The following is a 20,657-nucleotide window of genomic DNA, read 5'->3' as shown; positions in this document are numbered from 1 at the left end:
CTAACAAACAAGAGCAGGTGGGACAAATGAGAAACCATGGAAACAAGATAAAACACGAAGTGCAAAAACTAAGAACAGGAAGAGTCCAAAACGATCGACAAAACACAAAAGGACTCAAAAACCAAAACCATATTTGATCCGGGCGACGGATCACAACAGCTTCCCCCTTGAAAGACAAACACAAAAAAAACCCCACTGCAAACTAAAAATGGCACTTCTGAATTTTTCACTCAACATGAACAAAATCATCTAAATCACAAGAAAAAAACAACTTCACTCACTTTCTTTCCGCACCATCTAATAAACAAATTCAACACAGAACATTGATGGGGGGGGGTGTAAAAAAAAAAACCTTAACAAATGATTTAAAATACAGAAAGTGCTGAGGCGTGACAAGAAGAATCAGTGATGTTAATTAAGGGTCGGCCCAATTAAAAGGCTTTTTCTTTTGCAAATCAAGAGTCGATCACTTTCTTGTCGGCAGCGTTCGGCGTACGTTTCGTAAGACGACGCCCACACGTGAGAGCTGGAAACACTTCTGGTGTTCGTGTAAGCAGAATGTGCAGCGTCCATCTTCCAAAAAAGGATTTGATCGACTTGATTAATAAAGTTTGTTGTCGGACCATCGGAGCTACATGCTAACGAGCTAACGTGAAATACGAAACACAAAGTGATTGACGTCTATTCTTGCACTCGTTTTTAGTGGAGCAAAAGAACAAATACAAATATGTTGATTTTCTTTGAATAGTTAATGTGTTGGCTTTTTTTTTTTAAACAGGTGTGGTCTAAGAAGCAGGTTTCTTGAGATCCCTGATCTGTTTGATTAAGTAGGTCTTCTCGTCGTTGAACTGCTCGTCGTCCGAGCGGTCCTTCTGGAAGAGGTTGAGGAAGTCGATCAGTTTGGTCTGGTTCTTGAGGAGAATGTCGATGATGGGCTGCGTCTTGTTGGGGTTGGCGACAAACACCTGAGGAAAATGTCGAAAAGAAGTTCACGCGCCATTTAAAAGATCCAGCAGGACTAGGGGTGGGCGATACGGCCTGGAAAATACAGTGGGGCGACAAAGTATTTAGTCAGCCACCGATTGTGCAAGTTCTCCCACTTCAAATGATGACAGAGGTCTGTAATTTCCATCATAGGTACACTTCAACTGCGAGAGACAGAATGTGACGAAAAAAATCCAGGATTTCACATTGTAGGAATTTTAAAGAATATATTTGTAAATGATGGTGGAAAATAAGTATTTGGTCAACCATTCAAAGCTCTCACTGATGGAAGGAAGTTTTGGCTCAAAATCTCACGATACATGGCCCCATTCATTCTTTCCTTAACACGGATCAATCATCATGTCCCCTTAGCAGAAAAACAGCCATAAAGCATGATGTTTCCACCCCCATGCTTCACAGTAGGTGTGGTGTTCTGTGGATGCAACTCAGTATTCTTCTTCCTGCAAACACGACAAGTTGAGTGTATATCAAAAAGTTCTATTTTGGTTTCATCTGACCACATGAGATTCTCCCATGTGCTCTCTGGCAAACTTCAGACGGGCCTGGACATGCACTGGCTCAAGCAGGGGGACACGTCTGGCACTGCAGGATTTGATTCCCTGTCGGGGTAGTGTGTTACTGATGGTAACCTTTGTTACTTTGGTCCCAGCTCTCTGCAGGTCATTCACCAGGTCCCCCCGTGTGGTTCTGGGATTTTTGCTCACCGTTCTCATGATCATTTTGACCCCACGGGATGAGATCTTGCGTGGAGCCCCAAATCGAGGGAGATTATCAGTGGTCTTGTATGTCTTCCATTTTCTGATAATTGCTCCCACAGTTGCTTTTCCTGGTGTCCTTCGCCATCTCTTTGATCTTGGCCATAGTGGAGTTTGGAGTCTGACTGTTTGAGGCTGTGGACACGTGTCTTTTTATACAGATAACGAGTGCAAACAGGTTCCATTAATACAGTTAATGAGTGGAGGACAGAAGAGCTTCTTTAGGAAGAAGTTACAGGTCTGTGAGAGCCAGAGATCTTCCTTGTTTGAAGTGACCAAATACTTATTTTCCCCCATAATTTACAAATAAATTCTTTAAAATTCCTACAATGTGAATTCCTGGATTTTTTTTTCACATTCTGTCTCTCACAGTTGAAGTGTACTTATGATGAAAATTACAGACCTCTGTCATCATTTTAAGTGGGAGAACTTGCACAATCCGTGGCTGACTAAATACTCTTTTGCCCCACTGTATATTGTGATATATCGCATCCTTTTGCGATAACGATATGTAATTGACTTTATTTGGTACATAAATAATAGAAACATTTCAACTTGGCTGCGGACGTTCCCAGTTGTTGTTTTATTGGAACTAATGATCATAAGTATCATAACATCTAGTTACTTTCTGTTCTAGCATGTTTTTATCTACACTTTTGTTTAAATGTACTAAGCACTTATACCTCTGTTAGTTTTGGGGGATATTACAAATTTGGGGAACTATTCAGTACTACAAAGGCAGTATTGGTCATACATCCATTCATTTTCTACCGCATGTCCCTTACTTAGTAGCCTAGTGGTTAGAGTGTCCGCCCTGAGATCGGTAGGTTGTGAGTTCAAACCCCGGCCGAGTCATACCAAAGACTATAAAGATGGGACCCATTACCTCCCTGCTTGGCACTCAAGGGGTTGGAATTGGGGGTGAAATCACCAAAAATGATTCCCGGGCGTGGCCACCGCTGCTGCTCACTGCTCCTCTCGCCCCCCAGGGGATGATCAAGGGGATGGGTCAGATGCAGAGGACAAATTTCGCCACAACTAGTGTGTGTGTGACACACTAACTTAACTTTTCGGGGTCGCGGGAGTATTGGTCAAAGCAGTGCTAAATACTTCAAATTTTCTGAATCCATCCATCCATCCATTTTCTACCGCTTATTCCCGCAATCATTGATGTTAAAATTTAAGATCACAATTGTAATCAGACAAAAAGACAGGATGGCGGTCCAACAATATCGATTCATGTTTTAATTATTTCTTACTGTTAGTTCTGACTTAAGTTCTTTGGTTTTTGCCCTTAAAGTCCTCTTGTGTCTAGGGACATTTATCCTGAGTTTGTAAACAATAACAAAAGATAATAAAAAATATCGATCTAATTGCTGTAATGTCGACCTCATACTGATACAATACTTGGCATTAGCGATGTCCGATAATGGCTTTTTTGCCGATATCCAATATTCCGATATTGTCCAACTCTTAATTACCGATATCAACCGATACCGATATATACAGTCGTGAAATTAACACATTATTATGTCCAATTTTGTTGTGATGCCCCGCTGGATGCATTAAACAATGTAACAAGGTTTTCCAAAATAAATCAACTCAAGTTATGGAAAAAAAATGCCAACATGGCACTGCCATATTTATTATTGAAGTCACAAAGTGCAATATTTTTTTTTAACATGCCTCAAAACAGCAGTTTAGAATTTGGGACATGCTCTCCCTGAGAGAGCATGAGGAGGTTGAGGTGGGCGGGGTTGAGGTGGTGGTAGTGGGGGCTGTAGCGTCCCGTAAGATTTAGTGCTGCAAGGGATCCTGGGTATTTGTTCTGTTGTGTTTATGTTGTGTTACGGTGTGGATGTTCTCCCAAAAATCTGTTTGTTATTCTTGTTTGGTGTAAGTTCACAGTTTGGCACATATTTGCAACAGTTGTAAAGTTGTTTTTACGGGCACCCTCAGTGTGTCTTGTATGGCTGTTGACTAAGTATGGGTTGCATTCACTTGTGTGTGTGAAAAGCCGTGGATAACATGCGTTTGGGCCGGCACGCAAAGCCAGTGCCTTTAAGGTTTATTGGTACTCTGTACTTCTCCCTACGTCCGTGCACCACTCCGTACAGCGGCGTTTTAAAAAGTCATGGATTCAACTTTTTGAAACCGATACCAATCTTTTCGGATATCACATTTTAAAGCTTTTATCGGCCGATAATATTGGCAGTCCGATTTTATCGGACATCTCTACTTGGCATCATTTCTGTCAATATTTATGTTTACTTTCACAAACTCTAGCTAGCAGTTAGCATATAGTAGTGTAGCATGTTTAACTTTTCCTAAATGATAATGGACACTTGTAAGAAAGTATTTGCCGCCATGAAGGCCAGAATTGCTGACTTATAAGTGGCTTTGCACTGTTGAGGGCCGTTAGCTGCGAGCTTGTTAGCGAGAATGCTACATTCAATGCATGTTGACACATTCTACCTGCGTCTTGCAAATTCTCAACGCAGGTAAAATGTGTCAACATGCATCAACACGATGTAACGATTGTAGAGGCGGGGGAAATAATCGATATTTAGATGTATCGCAATTTGGACAGGGACAATTATAAAATCAATTTGTAAACGTCAATAATGGATTTATTTATCGTAACTAAAGTGATGCAGACAGTTCTAAAGTTGGTCTGACTGCAGCGAGCAACCTCACCGAGATGCGAGAAACTTATTTATTAAAGGAGTACTTATGTTCCAGTTTTTCATACATTGTCATGAATTCAATAAATTTGATGGGAATTTGTGATTACAAATAAGTTAAAAAGTACAATGATTGTCACACACACACGAGGTGCGGTAAAATTTGTCCTCTACATTTGACCCATCCCCTTGTTCACCCCCTGGGAGGTGAGGGGAGCAGTGAGCAGCAGCGGTGCCGCGCCCGGGAATATTTCTTGGTGATTTAACCCCCAATTCCAACCCTTGATGCGGAGTGCCAAGCAGGGAGGCAATGGGTCCCATTTTTATAGTCTTTGGTATGACTCGGCCGGGGATTGAACTCATAACCTATATATATATATATATATATATATATATATATATATATATATATATATATACACAAATATATATATATATATATATATATATATATATATATATATATATATATGTATATATACACAAATATATATATCCATCCATTTTCTACCGCTTATTCCCTTTTGGGGTCGCGGGGGCGCTGGCGCTTATCTCAGCTACAATCGGGCGGAAGGCGGAGTACACCCTGGACAAGTCGCCACCTCATCGCAGGGCCAACACAGATAGACAGACAACATTCACACTCACATTCACACACTAGGGCCAATTTAGTGTTGCCAATCAACCTATCCCCAGGTGCATGTCTTTGGAAGTGGGAGGAAGCCGGAGTACCCGGAGGGAACCCACGCATTCACGGGGAGGACATGCAAACTCCACACAGATATATATCATATATATATATATATATATATATATATATATATATATATATATATACATACATATACATATACATATATATATACATACATATATATATATATATATATACATATATATATATATATATATATATACACACATATATATATATACACATATATATATATACACACACACATATGTATATATATATATATATATATATATATATATATATATATATATATATCTCCATCCATCCATCTTCTACCGCTTGTCCCTTCGGGGTCGCCGGGGGCGCTGGAGCCTATCTCAGCTACAATCGGGCGGAAGGCGGGGTACACCCTGGACAAGTCGCTACCTCATCGCGGGGCCAACACAGATAGACAGACAACATTCACACTCACATTCACACACTAGGGTCAATTTAGTAGTGTTGCCAATCAATATATATAAATTAATAAATACTTGAAAATATATGTCCCCCCCCAAATTTCCCAAAATCGGAGGGCTCAAGGTTGGCAAGAATGGATTAGTTAGAAGGTAAATACAATAAATTACAATATAAATTTATTGTGAATAAAACACATTTTATACTTAATATTATATGGCACTCAATATAAAGAAGGAGAACAATATTTTTAATAAGAGAAATTAGAACAATTTAAGCCACTGGTGCACTGGAACTTCAGTTTGTTGACATAAACAGGTTGTCCAACATTTGACTCACCACTGCCCCCTTGTGGAGGACGGTTGCACTAAGGTGGGAAACAGAAGCGCAGTACTTCCAGGTGTGTGTGTGTGTCGGTCCTACCTTGAAGACGTGGAAGGCCTCAAACTGGATGTTGCCACTTTTGTGTCTGAGCAGGTTCATCATCATCTTGAGGTTCTCCGGCCTGCTGATGTAGAGCGTCATCACCGTAAAGTTGTGTCGGTCCAACAGCAGCTCGCCCAAAAGCTGCGGGAGAGGCTCGCCAGGTCACGTGACAAAGCGTGCGGCGACCATTGCTGGCGGGTGCGTACCAACCTTTAGAGACTGCCTTTTGGTGACGTAGTTCTCAGAGTGCAGCAGCTTCTCGTAGCCCGTAAACACCTGCGGAGACACATGGCAGTTCAACACACGGCACGCCGTTTGGACCGGGCCGGGCCGCCATCACTCACGGCATCGTAGTTCTGCTCCAGAAATTGCGCCACCAGGACTTTGTGCCTCGTCAGTAGATCCTGCAAGCGAAACCAACCTGCTGAGTCTCACATCACAAAACGGGCCCTTAAAAAGGCTTAGTGGCCACATGCGTGGACAGCACATTTTCGCTCTTATTTCCAAAATTGTTTACACTACTGAATTGGGGTCTTATGGCCACTAGTATGGACACTTATACTGCCATCTGGTGGTGTGGGAAGAGTATGACATACAATGGGAGTTTAGAAAAAAAAAGGGTAAAAATAAAAATGAGCATGTCACTAAACATGAAGTACACGTTTGTTACCTATGGACTAAGTACATTATATCAAAACAGGCCTGGACAATTATTTTGACTCGGGGGCCACATTTAGAGAAAAAAATGTGTCTGAGGGCCGGTATATCTATTTTTAAGAACACTTATACAAAACTTAAAAAATAATGTATGCTAAAAACGTGATGACAGACCACCTTAAAAAAACGTATTGGAAGTTTACAGTTTTCTATGAACGATAAAACACTAAATTTTGACAAAATATGAACGATCGAGATATTTTACAATCAAGTGAAAAGCGACAAAAATGCAACTAACAGTGAAATACAAACACGAAGGGTACACAATAAACCTACCTACAATTTGATACAATGGGGCAAAAAAGTATTTAGTCAGCCACCGATTGTGCAAGTTCTCCCACTTAAAATGATGACAGAGGTCTGTAATTTTCATCATAGGTACACTTCAACTGTGAGAGACAGAATGTCCCAAAAAAAGAAATCCAGGAATTCACATTGTAGGAATTTTAAAGAATTTATTTGTAACTTATGGTGGAAAATAAGTATTTGGTCAACCATTCAAAGCTCTCACTGATGGAAGGTTTTGGCTCAAAATCTCACGATACATGGCCTCATTCATTCTTTCCTTAACACGGATCAATCGTCCTGTCCCCTCATCAGAAAAACAGCCCCAAAGCATGATGTTTCCACCCCCATCCTTCACAGTAGGTATGGTGTTCTTGGGATGCAACTCAGTATTCGTCTTCCTCCAAACACGACGAGTTGAGTTTATACCAAAATGGATACATGGATGATACAGCAGAGGATTGGGAGAATGTCATGTGGTCAGATGAAACCAAAATAGAACTTTTTGGTATAAACTCAACTCGTCGTGTTTGGAGGAAGAAGAATACTGAGTTGCATCCCAAGAACACCATACCTACTGTGAAGCATGGGGGTGGAAATATCATGTTTTGGGGCTGTTTGACTGCTAAGGGATTATTCATGTATCCATTTTGGTACAAACTGAACTGCTAAGGGGACAGGACGATTGATCCGTGTTAAGGAAAGAATGAATGGGGCCATGTATCGTGAGATTTTGAGCCAAAACCTCCTTCCATCAGTGAAAGCTTTGAATGGTTGACCAAATACTTATTTCCCACCATAATTTACAAATAAATTCTTTAAAATTCCTACAATGGGAATTCCTGGATTTTTTTTCCACATTCTGTCTCTCACAGTTGAAGTGTACCTATGATGAAAATTACAGACCTCTGTCATCATTTTAAGTGGGAGAACTTGCACAATCGGTGGCTGACTAAATATTTTTTTGCCCCACTGTATATCTGATATATCACTAAGCTTCAGAACTTTGTCGTGAAAATCTGCTTAGTGCCTCGTCTGAGCTGCTGTCACGTAAATGACCATAGTAACTAATTAGATTAGCATAGTAACTAATTAGATTAGCATAGTAACTGGTATATCATCCATAAGCGCAGATTCCAACCATTGAAATACTTTGTATAGTTCAAGACTTAGTCATTAGAAAACACTGCACATCATAATGGCAGCTAGACTTTCAATCTTAAATATCTAAAAAAAAATATTTGGGAATGTCCGGCGGGCCTAGATTGAAAAGCTTAACGGGCCACATGTGGCACCCGGGCCTTAATTTGCCCAGGCCTGTATCAAAAGATGATTTTTAGTTTTTATTCTAATTAGGTTCCAATAAGCCCAAATAGCAAAGAGAACAAAACAAAGCATGTAAACATACAGCTTGGGCCTTATGAGGTTAAGGGAATGGAAAAGAGGGGCCGAGGTACCTTGAAGGTGGCGAAGGCGTCAGAGGCGATGTCGAAGGTGGACATTTCCACGTAGGTGAAGAATTTTTGGAAGTGAGGCGAATAAAGAACAATCTTGGCGAGCGGCTCGTGGCGGATACACTCCCTCAGCATGATGCCGCAGTTGAGCGCCACCTGCGGTGCCTCGTACCTTCAAACCAAAATGGATCTGAGTCACTGACGCAATTCTAGTGTGTGTTTTTTCTTCCCTGGTGGCACCCAAAACCTGACATTTAACTCGTCCTGTGGGGTCCAAATTTTGAATGTCACAGATCCAAAGCGTTAAAACCAATAGAAAGTGGCCTCCTGTAGGTATTTGCATTCGATTTTTTCCTAAACTGCTCCCATGGAGATCAATTTCCCTGTGTATGACAAGTGGTCAACTATATGTGCTGCAGTGTGTGTATTGGGAATTATTTGTGGGGAGACTCTAGCTGGTGGGAAAAAAAATCATATCACAATATTTTTTGTAATTTCAATAAATATCAGTATGTACAGTGGGGCAGAAAAAGTATTTAGTCAGCCACCGATTGTGCAAGTTCTCCCACTTAAAATGATGACAGAGGTCTGTAATTTTCATCATAGGTACACTTCAACTGTGAGAGACAGAATGTGAAAAACAAATCCAGGAATTCACATTGTTGGAATTTTAAAGAATTTATTTGTAAATAATGGTGGAAAATATGTATTTGGTCAACCATTCAAAGTTTTGGCTCAAAATCTCACGATACATGGCCCCATTCATTCTTTCCTTAACACGGATCAATCGTCCTGTCCCCTTAGCAGAAAAACAGCCCCAAGGCATGATGTTTCCACCCCCATGCTTCACAGTAGGTGTGGTGTTCTTGGGATGCAACTCAGTATTCTTCTTCCTCCAAACACGACAAGTTCAGTATCTACCAAAAAGTTCTATTTTGGTTTCATCTGACCACATGACATTCTCCCATGTGCTCTCTGGCAAACTTCAGACGGGCCTGGACATGCATTGGCTTAAGCAGGGGGACACGTCTGGCACTGCAGGATTGATTCCCTGTTGGCGTAGTGTGTTACTGATGGTAATCTTTGTTACTTTGGTCCCAGCTCTCTGCAGGTCATTCACCAGGTCCCCCCGTGTGGTTCTGGGATTTTTGCTCACCGTTCTCATGATCATTTTGACCCCAAGGGATGAGATCTTGCGTAGAGCCCCAGATCGAGGCAGATTATCAGTGGTCTTGTATGTCTTCCATTTTCTGATAATTTCTCCCACAGTTGATTTTTTCACACCAAGCTGCTTGCCTATTGTAGATTCACTCTTCCCAGTCTGGTGCAGGTCTACAATTATTTTCCTGGTGTCCTTCGACAGCTCTTTGGTCTTGGCCATAGTGCAGTTTGGAGTCTGACTATTTGAGGCTGTGGACAGGTGTCTTTTACACAGATAACAAGTTCAAACAAGTGCCATTAATACAGGTAACGAGTGGACGACAGAAGAGCTTCTTAAAGAAGAAGTTACAGGTCTGTGAGAGCCAGAGATCTTCCTTGTTTGAAGTGACCAAATACTTTTTTTCCACCATAACTTACAAATAAATCATTTAAAATTCCTACAATGTGAATTCCTGGATTTTTCTTTCACATTCTGTCTCTCACAGTTGAAGTGTACCTATGATGAAAATTACAGACCTCTGTCATCATTTTAAGTGGGAGAACTTGCACAATCAGTGGCTGACTAAATACTTTTTTGCCCCACTGTATCACCATTAGAGATAACAGATAACGGCTTTTTTGTCTATATCCGATATTCCGATATTGTCCAACTCTTAATTACCGATTCCGATATCAACCGATACCGATATACAACAGTCAGCAATTCAACACATTATTATGCCTAATTTTGTGGTGATGCCCTGCTGGAAGCATTTAACAATGTAACAAGGTTTTCCAAAGTAAATCAACTCAAGTTATGGAAAAAAATGCCAACATGGCACTGCCATACTTTTTATTGAAGTCACAAAGTGCATTATTTTTTTTTAACATGGCTCGAAACAGCCGCTTGGAATTTGGGACATGCTCTCCCTGACAGAGCATTAGGAGGTTGAGGTGGGGTCGGGGTGTATATTGTAACATTCCGGAAGAGTTAGTGCTGCAATGGGTTGTGGGTATTTGTACTGTTGTGTTTATGCTGTGTTACGGTGCGGATGTTATCCCGAAATGTGTTTGTCATTCTTGTTTGGTGTGGGTTCACAGTGTGGGGCATATTTTTAACAGTGTTAAAGTTGTTTATACGGCCACCCTCAGTGTGACCTGTATGGCTGATGACCAAGTATGCCTTGCATTCACTTGTGTGTGTTAAAAGCCGTAGATATTATGTGATTGGGCCGGCACGCAAAGGCAGTGCATTGAAGGTTTATTGGCGCTCTGTACTTCTCCCTACATCCGTGTACACAGCGGCGTTTTAAAAAGTCGTAAATGTTACTTTTTGAAACAGATACCGATAATTTCCGATATCACATTTTAAAGCATTTATCGGCCGATAATATCGGCAGCGCAATATTATCGGACATCTCTAATCACCATATAAATGAAATTACTATTTCAATCAGGGGTGTCAAACTAATTTTAGCTCAAGGGCCGCATGGAGGAAAATCTATTCCCACGTGGGCCGGAATGGTAAAATCATGGGATGATAACTTAAAAATAAAGACGACTTCAGATGGCTACCTTTGTTCTACTTTGCCAAAAATCTAACAAACACATTCTGAAAATGGACACACATGACAAATATTGCTCATGGCAAAACACAACTGGTGCAGTTTCAAAAACACCAGGAAGAACACAATGAACTAGGACGTTGTCACAGCGTATTTACAAAGCCATCCATCCATCCATTGTCTACCGCTTGTCCCTTTTGGGGTCGCTGGAGCCTATCTCAGCTGCATTCGGGCGGTAGGCGGGGTACACCCTGGACAAGTCGCCACCTCATCGCAGTATGAAAGCCATTATTAAATTTTAAGCACTTCCTGTTTAGCATTCTCATGTCGGCATTTTACCATTAAAGACATGTTTGGAAAAGCAATCGAACAGCTGCATTGTTTTTTTTATTGATTAAAACTTTTATTAGTAGATTGCAAAGGAAGATAATATATTATATGAAACAGTACAGTACATATTCCGTACAATTTACCACTAAATGGTAACACCCGAATACGTTTTTCAACTTGTTTAAGTTGGGGTACACGTTAATCAATTCATGGTAAAATTCATGGTGACTGTCAGAATAATTGTATCTAAGTTATCACAAACTTCTGTGTTTCAATGAGTTCCCAGCTAGCAGACAAAAGCAGTCTTTTATCCTACCAAGCAAAAGGCTTGTAAAACTCCACTGTGTAGGATGGGGAGCCACATGAGCGTGTCGGTTTCTTTGATGTATTGTAATCCACGGGAAAATTTTGTCTTGACCCGAGATCTACAAAGCGGAGAGGCGGCAGAGCCTGACCCCCTTCCAGGCACCTTTTCTTTGAAGTGTTTTTCAACCTTTTCTTTGAACTATTTTGTAACCAAATGCGATGGCTGTTTACGACTCCTTTCCCTTAGAAACAGCTGTTGCCATGTAATCAGAGAAAGTCCAAATAAAAGAGGACGTCTAGAATCTTTCGTCGGAGCGTGGGACGACAGTGTCTATGCGTTTCTCCTCAATTGAGCTAAATTGAATTCTGTCTCTGTTTAATTCCTTGCTTCTTGCCTTGTTTAATAGACATCATCAGTGTTTGAACCTGAAAGTGACATCCGCAACGGCCACAACACATTCATTTATCATCATTAAAGGCCTACAGCAACCCACTACTACCGACCACACAGTCTGATAGTTTATTTATCAATGATGAAATATTAACAGTGCAACACGGCCGGTTTAGTTTACTAAATTACAATTTTAAATTCCCCGCGGAGTTTCTTAATGAAAACGTCGTGGAATGATGACGCGTGCGCGTGACGTCTCCGGTTGGAGGGGACATATTAGCGCAGCACCACTTGCAGCTAAAAGTCGTCTCTTTTCATCGGGCAATTACACAGTATTCTGGACATCTGTGTTGCTGAATCTTTTGCAATTTGTTCAATTAATAATGGAGAAGTCAAAGTAGAAAGATGGAGTTGGGAAGCTTTAGCCTTTAGACACACAAACACACGGTGTTTCCTTGTTTATAATTCCCGGAGGTGAAGCTTTACTATGGATCAGAGCGGTCAAGTAAACATGGTTCCCGACCACTTGTCAACCGGCAGGTTCCGGTGAGAAAATTGTGGTAAAAAGTCGCCTCTTACCGGAGATATGCGGAGCTTGCGCCGTCCATGCAGCTGCCATGACTTCCCTCAGAGACTGGCGTCAAAACACCCATGGACACACCCCTCCGACTATCGGGTACTATTTAACTCACTAAAACACTAGCAACACAATAGAAAGATAAGGGATTTCCCAGATTTATCCTAGGAAATGTGTCTAAAAACATCTGAATCGCTCCCAATGCAATCGCCTTTTTTCCTTAACTTTAGTATTTATTTTTTTCTAGTCCTTCGCTATCAATACCCTCAACCATGAATCTTTCATCCTCGCTCAAATTAATGGGGAAATTGTCGTTTTCTCGGTCCGAATAACTCTTTTTGTTGGAGGCTCCCATTAAAAACAATGTGAGGAGCCCTTAACGGGTGACGTCATCGTCTCCGACTTTTGGTAAAGGCAGGGCTTTTCTGTTAGCGACAAAAAGTTGCGAACTAATTTATCGTGGATGTTCTCTACTAAATCCTTTCAGCAAAAATATGGCAATATCTCGAAATGATCAAGTATGACACATAGAATGGACCTGCTATCCCCGTTTAAATAAGAAAATCTCATTTTAGTAGGCCTTGAAGACAGCAGCTTCTTTCATTTAAAAAAAATTGCAGCTCATTTTTATACCTAGCTAACTCATCTTGCGGGACGGATAAAATCTGTTCCCGGGCCTTATGTTTGACACCCCTAATTTAAATGTTACACTTGTAATAAGTGAGATGAAAACATCAAAATAAGATTCATTGATGAAATATGTATTTTTTTGTCGAGGGAGGAACAAGACATCTGTACTGAAGAACATGATGCAATAGTTTCAAATAACGTGTGCTGGAAATTCACTGCCAAAATTATTTTACAAAAGTAATTTTGCTCACAGCTCTTTATAGTTATTAAAGCTGTTGTTATCAGAATCAGAAACTCTGTGATAATCCCCGAGGGGAAATTAACTTTAATTTTCTTTCCATTATTGTGTCATTTCCATGCACAAGGCTGGAAGACTGGAGCGTCAATCACAGCCATAAGCTACGAGGAGTTATGCAACAGCAAAGCACACATCCATCCATTTTCTACCGCTTGTAACTTTCTGGGTCACGGGGGAGCTGAGCCCATTGCAGCTGCATTCGGGCGGTATAGCCAACTTCTCCCCAGGTGCATGTCTTTGGAGCTGGGAGGAAGTTGGAGTACCACGCAGTCACGGGGAGAACATGCAAACTCCACACATTAAGTCCGGGATCGAACACAGGACTTTCTTACAGTGAGACACACGCACTAACCCCTGGGTGCACCGTGCTAGGCACACTACTATAGCGCACAATATACGTGGTAAGTGTCCTTCGTTCACTTCTTCTCCAACAGTGGGAGAAAGTGCGATCCGGGCGAACATGCTGTATGAGTATCATGCTTCAAAAAGCTGTGCACTACAAAACGTAGCAAAAAATCCCAACTTCCTCATTTTGATTTAAAAAAAATTAAAAAAAATAAATACATCCCCAAAATTGCTGGAATTGTTCTTTTGTTGGTAAAATGTGTTACATATTGTGCTCCTGAGTAAATGTGTGATCAATTGAATTTATCATTATTTATTGAGTTTATTTAATTATATTTTTCAGTTTCAAATTATGGCGTGGTGAAGTTGGGAGAGTGGATGTGCCAGCAACCTGAGGGTTCCTGGTTCGATCCCCACCTTCTCCCAACCTAGTCACGTCTATTGTGTCCTTGAGCAAGACACTTCACCCTTGCTCCTGATGGGTCGTGGTTAGCGCCTTGCATGGCAGCTCCCGCCTTCAGTGTGTGAATGGGTAAAAAACAAAGTGCAGCACAGTGGTACAGGGTTAAGTGCAGGGGTCGGGAACCTTTTTGGCAGAGAGAATCCAGAGAAGACAAATATTTTAAAATGTATTTCTGTAAGAGCGATGTAATATTTTTTTTAACACTGAACACAACTAAACGCTTGCATTTTTAAGTAAGACCAACATTTCTAGAGTATAATAAGTCAATAAATAAATAAATAAAATTGTTATTCCTAAGCTAACTGTGGAGAGGGTGTGGCCTGCGGGCCTGCAGCGAAGCGGGGTGTTGCCAGGATCGGGGTCGAAATCAGCGACAGGTGCGTAGATGGACCACCTGGGCACTGTTATCTAATCACCTGTCGCTATGTTATAAGCAGCAGCCAGGAGGAGAGACGGGGTTGGGGCTGGAGTCAGAGTGCGAGCGAGAACAAAAGAGACAAAGACCATTGCTAGAAAGCAACTGAGAGACTTATTGAAAAATAAAACAATATTGTAACCCTGAAACAGGCTCTCATGTCTGTGCTTGGTGGTCTGAATAACCCCCAGGAGGGCAAGCCCCACACTAACCAATAATAAATAAATAACTTCTTACCATTAACGCAACTTCTTGAACAGGTGTGATAGAAAACGGATGGATGGATTAAAAAAGCACGAGAATGTTTTATATTTTGAAAATTATTTTTAACACTGTGATTACAAGTGGAATTATTCATTACTTATCGTGTTAAGCAATGCCAGCTCAGATTTACCTGAGAGCCAGATGCAGTCATCAAAAGAGCCACATCTGACTCTAGAGCCATAGGTTCCCTACCCCTGGGTTAGTGCATGTGCCTCACAATACGAAGGTCCTGAGTAGTCCTGGGTTCAATCCCAGGATCGGGATCTTTCCATGTGGAGTTTGCATGTTCTCCCCGTGACTGCGTGGGTTCCCTCCGGGTACTCCGGCTTCCTCTCACCGCCGAAAACATGCACCTGGGGTAAGTTAATTGGCAACACTAAATTGGCCCTAGTGTGTGAATGTGAGTGTGAATGTTGTCTGTCTATCTGTGTTGGCCCTGCGGTGAGGTGGAGACTTGTCCAGGGTGTACGCCGCCTTCCAACCGAATGCAGCTGAGATAGGTTACAGAACACCCCGCGGGACAAGCGGTAGAAAATGGATGGAGTTTCAAATTGGTAAAAAAATTTCAGGCAAATTAATGCACAATAAATATTTTCCGTTGCAGAGTAAAAAAAATGCTAATAGTTATTTTTTTGTTGCAAGTCAATCTATATTTCTTGATTCTTTTTTGTTTTTTTAATGATACTAAGGATACAATGTTATGCAGAGGTGTACTTGTAACTAATTATAGACAAAATTATATATAATTTATAGTCGCGGCAAAAAGTGGGGTACAAATGTTTTTCTTTCCCAGAGGGGCGTAACGGACAATAATTCAGAAGCTTTGTCTATCTGTGTTGGCCTTGCTGTGAGGTAGCGACTTGTCCAGAGTGTACACCGCCTTCTGCCCGAATACAGCTGAGATAGGTTACAGAACCCCCTCGACCCCAAAAGGGAAAAGCAGTAGAAATTGGATGGATGGTTTGATAACGTAGTCTTAAATGGTAAATGGGTTATACTTGTATAGCGCTTTTCTACCTTTTTAAGGAACTCAAAGCGCTTTGACACTATTTCCACATTCACCCCTTCACACACACATTCACACACTGATGGCGTGAGCTGCCACGCAAGGCCCTAACCAGGACCCATCAGGAGCAAGGGTGAAGTGTCTTGCCCAAGGCCACAACGGACGTGACTAGGATAGTAGAAGGTGGGGATTGAACCGGGAAATGTCCCAAATGTCTTAAACATGACATTTGTCAATTTAAAGTATCAATATTTATAGTTGCATATCACACACACACACACACACACACACACACACACGCACACACACACACACACACACACACAAACACACACACACACAAACACACACACACACACACACACACACACACACACACACACACACACACACACCGTATTCGAGGCAGAAGTGTGTTACAAAGTATACAGTAACAAACGTGTCCGTATAATTCAATTCACTGCGTCATGAGCTTACCTGAATGGATTAGTGTGGCCACTAATGTTCGCCAAAAACAATTCCCACTGGGGCGGTATAGCTCGGTTGGTAGAGCGGCTGTGCCATTAACTTGAGGGTTGCAGGTTCGATCCCCGCTTCCGCCATCCGAGTCACTGCCGTAGTGTCCTTGGGCAAGACACTTTACCCACCTGCTCCCAGTGCCACCCACACTGGTTTAAATGTAAAAATTAGATATTGGGTTTAATAATGAATGACGGAAAAACGGCCCTCACTGAATTGGGACCATTGCAAAATGATGTGCGTCCCAAAGTCACCAGCCTTGGCGTCACTACAGACAGTGATTTTAAACTTGCCAAACAAGTCAATGGCGTTTTAAAATCGTGCTTTTATCACCTTTGTCTTTTAGTAAAGGTAAAACCGTTTTAATCTTTTAACCTTTTTGAACAAGTCATGCATGCTTTTATTTCGAGTCGCCTGGAGTACTGCAATTCACTTTATGCTGGCATTAGCCAAAAAGCTCTCTCCCGGTTGCAGTTAGTCCAGAACGCGGCAGCACGACTTTTAACAGGGACCAGGAAACGCCAGCATATAACGCCAATTCTTCAGAGTTTGCACTGGTTCCCTGTGTAATGTCTTTGCTATTTGCAAATAAATGAATTCCAGACGGTAATGATAAAAAGGTTAGTCTGAAGACAGAGTGAGACGTCTTTTGCACAGCTCGGTTGGTAGAGTGGCCGTGCCAGCAACTTGAGGGTTGCAGGTTCGATTCCCGCTTCCGCCATCCTAGTCACTGCGGTTGTGTCCTTGGGCAAGACACTTTACCCACCTGCTCCCAGTGCCACCCACACTGCTTTAAATGTCACTTAGATATTGGGTTTCACTATGTAAAGCGCTTTGAGTCACTAGAGAAAAGCGCTATATAAATATAATTCACTTCACTTCACCTTTGCCACATGATCTTTGTGCTGCACGGTGCTAAGTGTTGATGTTGCTTCAGTCGTCTTTAGGAGGCTAATCTTATGTCTTTTAGAACACGGACAAATTAATGGTATCAAAGTTTTCTCTTGTAACTAACAAAGACATTTTTTTTTTTTGCAATACACGTCGCTAAAGTCTTACAGTCCAGCCCCGGGTGAGACTTACCCGCTCAACAGGATAAAGAGAACTTCCAGATGAGAGCAGAAGTATTCCACAGTGGGACACCGGGTTCCAATCTGCCTCCTCAAGATGTTGTTAAAGATCTGACACACGTCCTTTTTGCCCTGAAACCGCAAAGCAGACCATGAAGCGAGCCTCGGCGCGACGACGTGTTCCTTGCGCTTCTCACCTCAAAGTCGATGACGTGCAGGTGCTCCACCATCGTGATGAGCAGGCCACTGTTGTAGAGCTCCTGGGCCAACTGGGCCACCGTCTCCGTGTGCGGCTCCTTGTCGTTGCTGCCGTACAGGATCTCCTTCATGGACACCAGACACTTTGACACCTCCTCGGACGCCTGCATGACAAATTTAGGCATTTGTATACCTGACCTCAACAACTTATTTCTTACCGGCGTCCTCCTACCTTGTCCGTCTTTTTGTCCTGCTTGATCAGCACGTTCAAGTTCTCCTTCAAGATCTTGACGAGCTCCATCGGAGTCTTGTGGGATTTACCAAACAGAGGCATGATGGACGCACACTCAGGTCCTGGGAAGTGCACACATGGGGCAATAAGGGTAAGGTCTGGACTCAGTTCGTGTCCTTACTAACATTTTGCATTTTTAGTTCGCAAGTGAATAATCTGAAAATGGAACACACTCGACCCAATAGTGAGTGTGCCTATGCCATACTTGCCAACCCTCCCGGATTTTCCGGGAGACTCCCAAAATTCAGCGCCTCTCCCGAAAACCTCCCGGGACAAATTTTATTCCGAAAATCTCCTGAAATTAAGGCAGCGCTGGAGGCCACGCCCTCTACAGCCCCCCCTCCCAGCGCGGTAACAACACACAACAACAGCAGTCACGTTTTCGTCTACCGTAAAGCAGTTCGTCTGCCGTAAACAGCAATGTTGTGACACTCTTAAACAGGACAATACTGCCATGTACTGTACATTTTGGGCCATGCTAGGGAGAGATGGGAGATTCCAGACTCTAGTGCATTTGATGAAAGCAGTTTTGTGCATGCCACATAACAATGCATCATCAGAGAGTGTATTCAGTCAGCATGGTTAGAAAAATAGTGACAGAGAAAAGATCAAGGATGGATAATTCAACCCTTAAATCAACAATGAGTGTTATGTGTGTATATGTGTAAATGAATGAACACTGAAATTCAAGTATTTCTCTTATTATATAATATATATATATATTATATATATATATATATATATATATATATATATATCCATCCATCCATCCATCATCTTCCGCTTATCCGAGGTCGGGTCGCGGGGGCAACAGCCTAAGCAGGGAAACCCAGACTTCCCTCTCCCCAGCCACTTCGTCTAGCTCTTCCCGGGGGATCCCGAGGCGTTCCCAGGCCAGCCGGGAGACATAGTCTTCCCAACGTGTCCTGGGTCTTCCCCGTGGCCTCCTACCGGTTGGACGTGCCCTAAACACCTCCCTAGGGAGGCGTTCGGGTGGCATCCTGACCAGATGCCCGAACCACCTCATCTGGCTCCTCTCGATGTGGAGGAGCAGCGGCTTTACTTTGAGTTCCTCCCGGATGGCAGAGCTTCTCACCCTATCTCTAAGGGAGAGCCCCGCCACCCGGCGGAGGAAACTCATTTCGGCCGCTTGTACCCGTGATCTTATCCTTTCGGTCATGACCCAAAGCTCATGACCATAGGTGAGGATGGGAACGTAGATCGACCGGTAAATTGAGAGCTTTGCCTTCCGGCTCAGCTCCTTCTTCACCACAACGGATCGGTACAACGTCCGCATTACTGAAGACGCCGCACCGATCCGCCTGTCGATCTCACGATCCATTCTTCCCTCACTCGTGAACAAGACTCCTAGGTACTTGAACTCCTCCACTTGGGGCAGGGTCTCCTCCCCAACCCGGAGATGGCACTCCACCCTTTTCCGGGCGAGAACCATGGACTCGGACTTGGAGGTGCTGATTCTCATTCCGGTCGCTTCACACTCGGCTGCGAACCGATCCAGCGAGAGCTGAAGATCCCGGTCAGATGAAGCCATCAGGACCAAATCATCTGCAAAAAGCAGAGACCTAATCCTGCGGTTACCAAACCGGAACCCCTCAACGCCTTGACTGCGCCTAGAAATTCTGTCCATAAAAGTTATGAACAGAATCGGTGACAAAGGACAGCCTTGGCGGAGTCCAACCCTCACTGGAAATGTGTTCGACTTACTGCCGGCAATGCGAACCAAGCTCTGGCACTGATCGTACAGGGAACGGACCGCCACAATAAGACAGTCCGATACCCCATACTCTCTGAGCACTCCCCACAGGACTTCCCGAGGGACACGGTCGAATGCCTTCTCCAAGTCCACAAAGCACATGTAGACTGGTTGGGCAAACTCCCATGCACCCTCAAGAACCCTGCCGAGAGTATAGAGCTGGTCCACAGTTCCATGACCAGGACGAAAACCACACTGTTCCTCCTGAATCCGAGGTTCGACTATCCGACGTAGCCTCCTCTCCAGTACACCTGAATAAACCTTACCGGGAAGGCTGAGGAGTGTGATCCCACGATAGTTGGAACACACCCTCCGGTCCCCCTTCTTAAAGAGAGGAACCACCACCCCGGTCTGCCAATCCAGAGGTACCGCCCACGATGTCCACGCGATGCTGCAAAGTCTTGTCAACCAAGACAGCCCCACAGCATCCAGAGCCTTAAGGAACTCCGGGCGGATCTCGTCCACCCCTGGGGCCTTGCCACCGAGGAGCTTTTTAACTACCTCAGCGACCTCAGCCCCAGAAATAGGAGAGTCCACCACAGATTCCCCAGGCACTGCTTCCTCATAGGAAGACGTGTTGGTGGGATTGAGGAGG

General features: G+C 42.9%; 1 protein-coding gene across 1 annotated transcript in view; it reads right to left on the bottom strand.

Moving 5' to 3' along the window:
* Positions 1-709: 709 nt before the first annotated feature.
* The window catches only part of cab39l (calcium binding protein 39-like), a 57,594-nt gene continuing 37,646 nt past the window's right edge, over positions 710-20,657 (bottom strand). The window contains exons 2-9 of the mRNA XM_061889752.1: positions 18,229-18,350; positions 17,996-18,160; positions 17,812-17,930; positions 8,483-8,651; positions 6,368-6,427; positions 6,234-6,299; positions 6,021-6,164; positions 710-965 (exon numbers count right to left, since the gene is read on the bottom strand). Of these exons, the coding sequence (XP_061745736.1) occupies positions 786-965; positions 6,021-6,164; positions 6,234-6,299; positions 6,368-6,427; positions 8,483-8,651; positions 17,812-17,930; positions 17,996-18,160; positions 18,229-18,330 (1,005 nt within the window). The 5' untranslated portion in view covers positions 18,331-18,350 and the 3' untranslated portion in view covers positions 710-785. The remainder of the gene's footprint in view (positions 966-6,020; positions 6,165-6,233; positions 6,300-6,367; positions 6,428-8,482; positions 8,652-17,811; positions 17,931-17,995; positions 18,161-18,228; positions 18,351-20,657) is intronic.

This window comes from Nerophis ophidion, linkage group LG27 (assembly GCF_033978795.1).
Source record: "Nerophis ophidion isolate RoL-2023_Sa linkage group LG27, RoL_Noph_v1.0, whole genome shotgun sequence".
Taxonomy (NCBI): domain Eukaryota; kingdom Metazoa; phylum Chordata; class Actinopteri; order Syngnathiformes; family Syngnathidae; genus Nerophis; species Nerophis ophidion.
The sequence above is the reverse complement of the archived record's forward strand: the minus strand, read 5'-3'. Positions and strand labels throughout refer to the sequence as shown.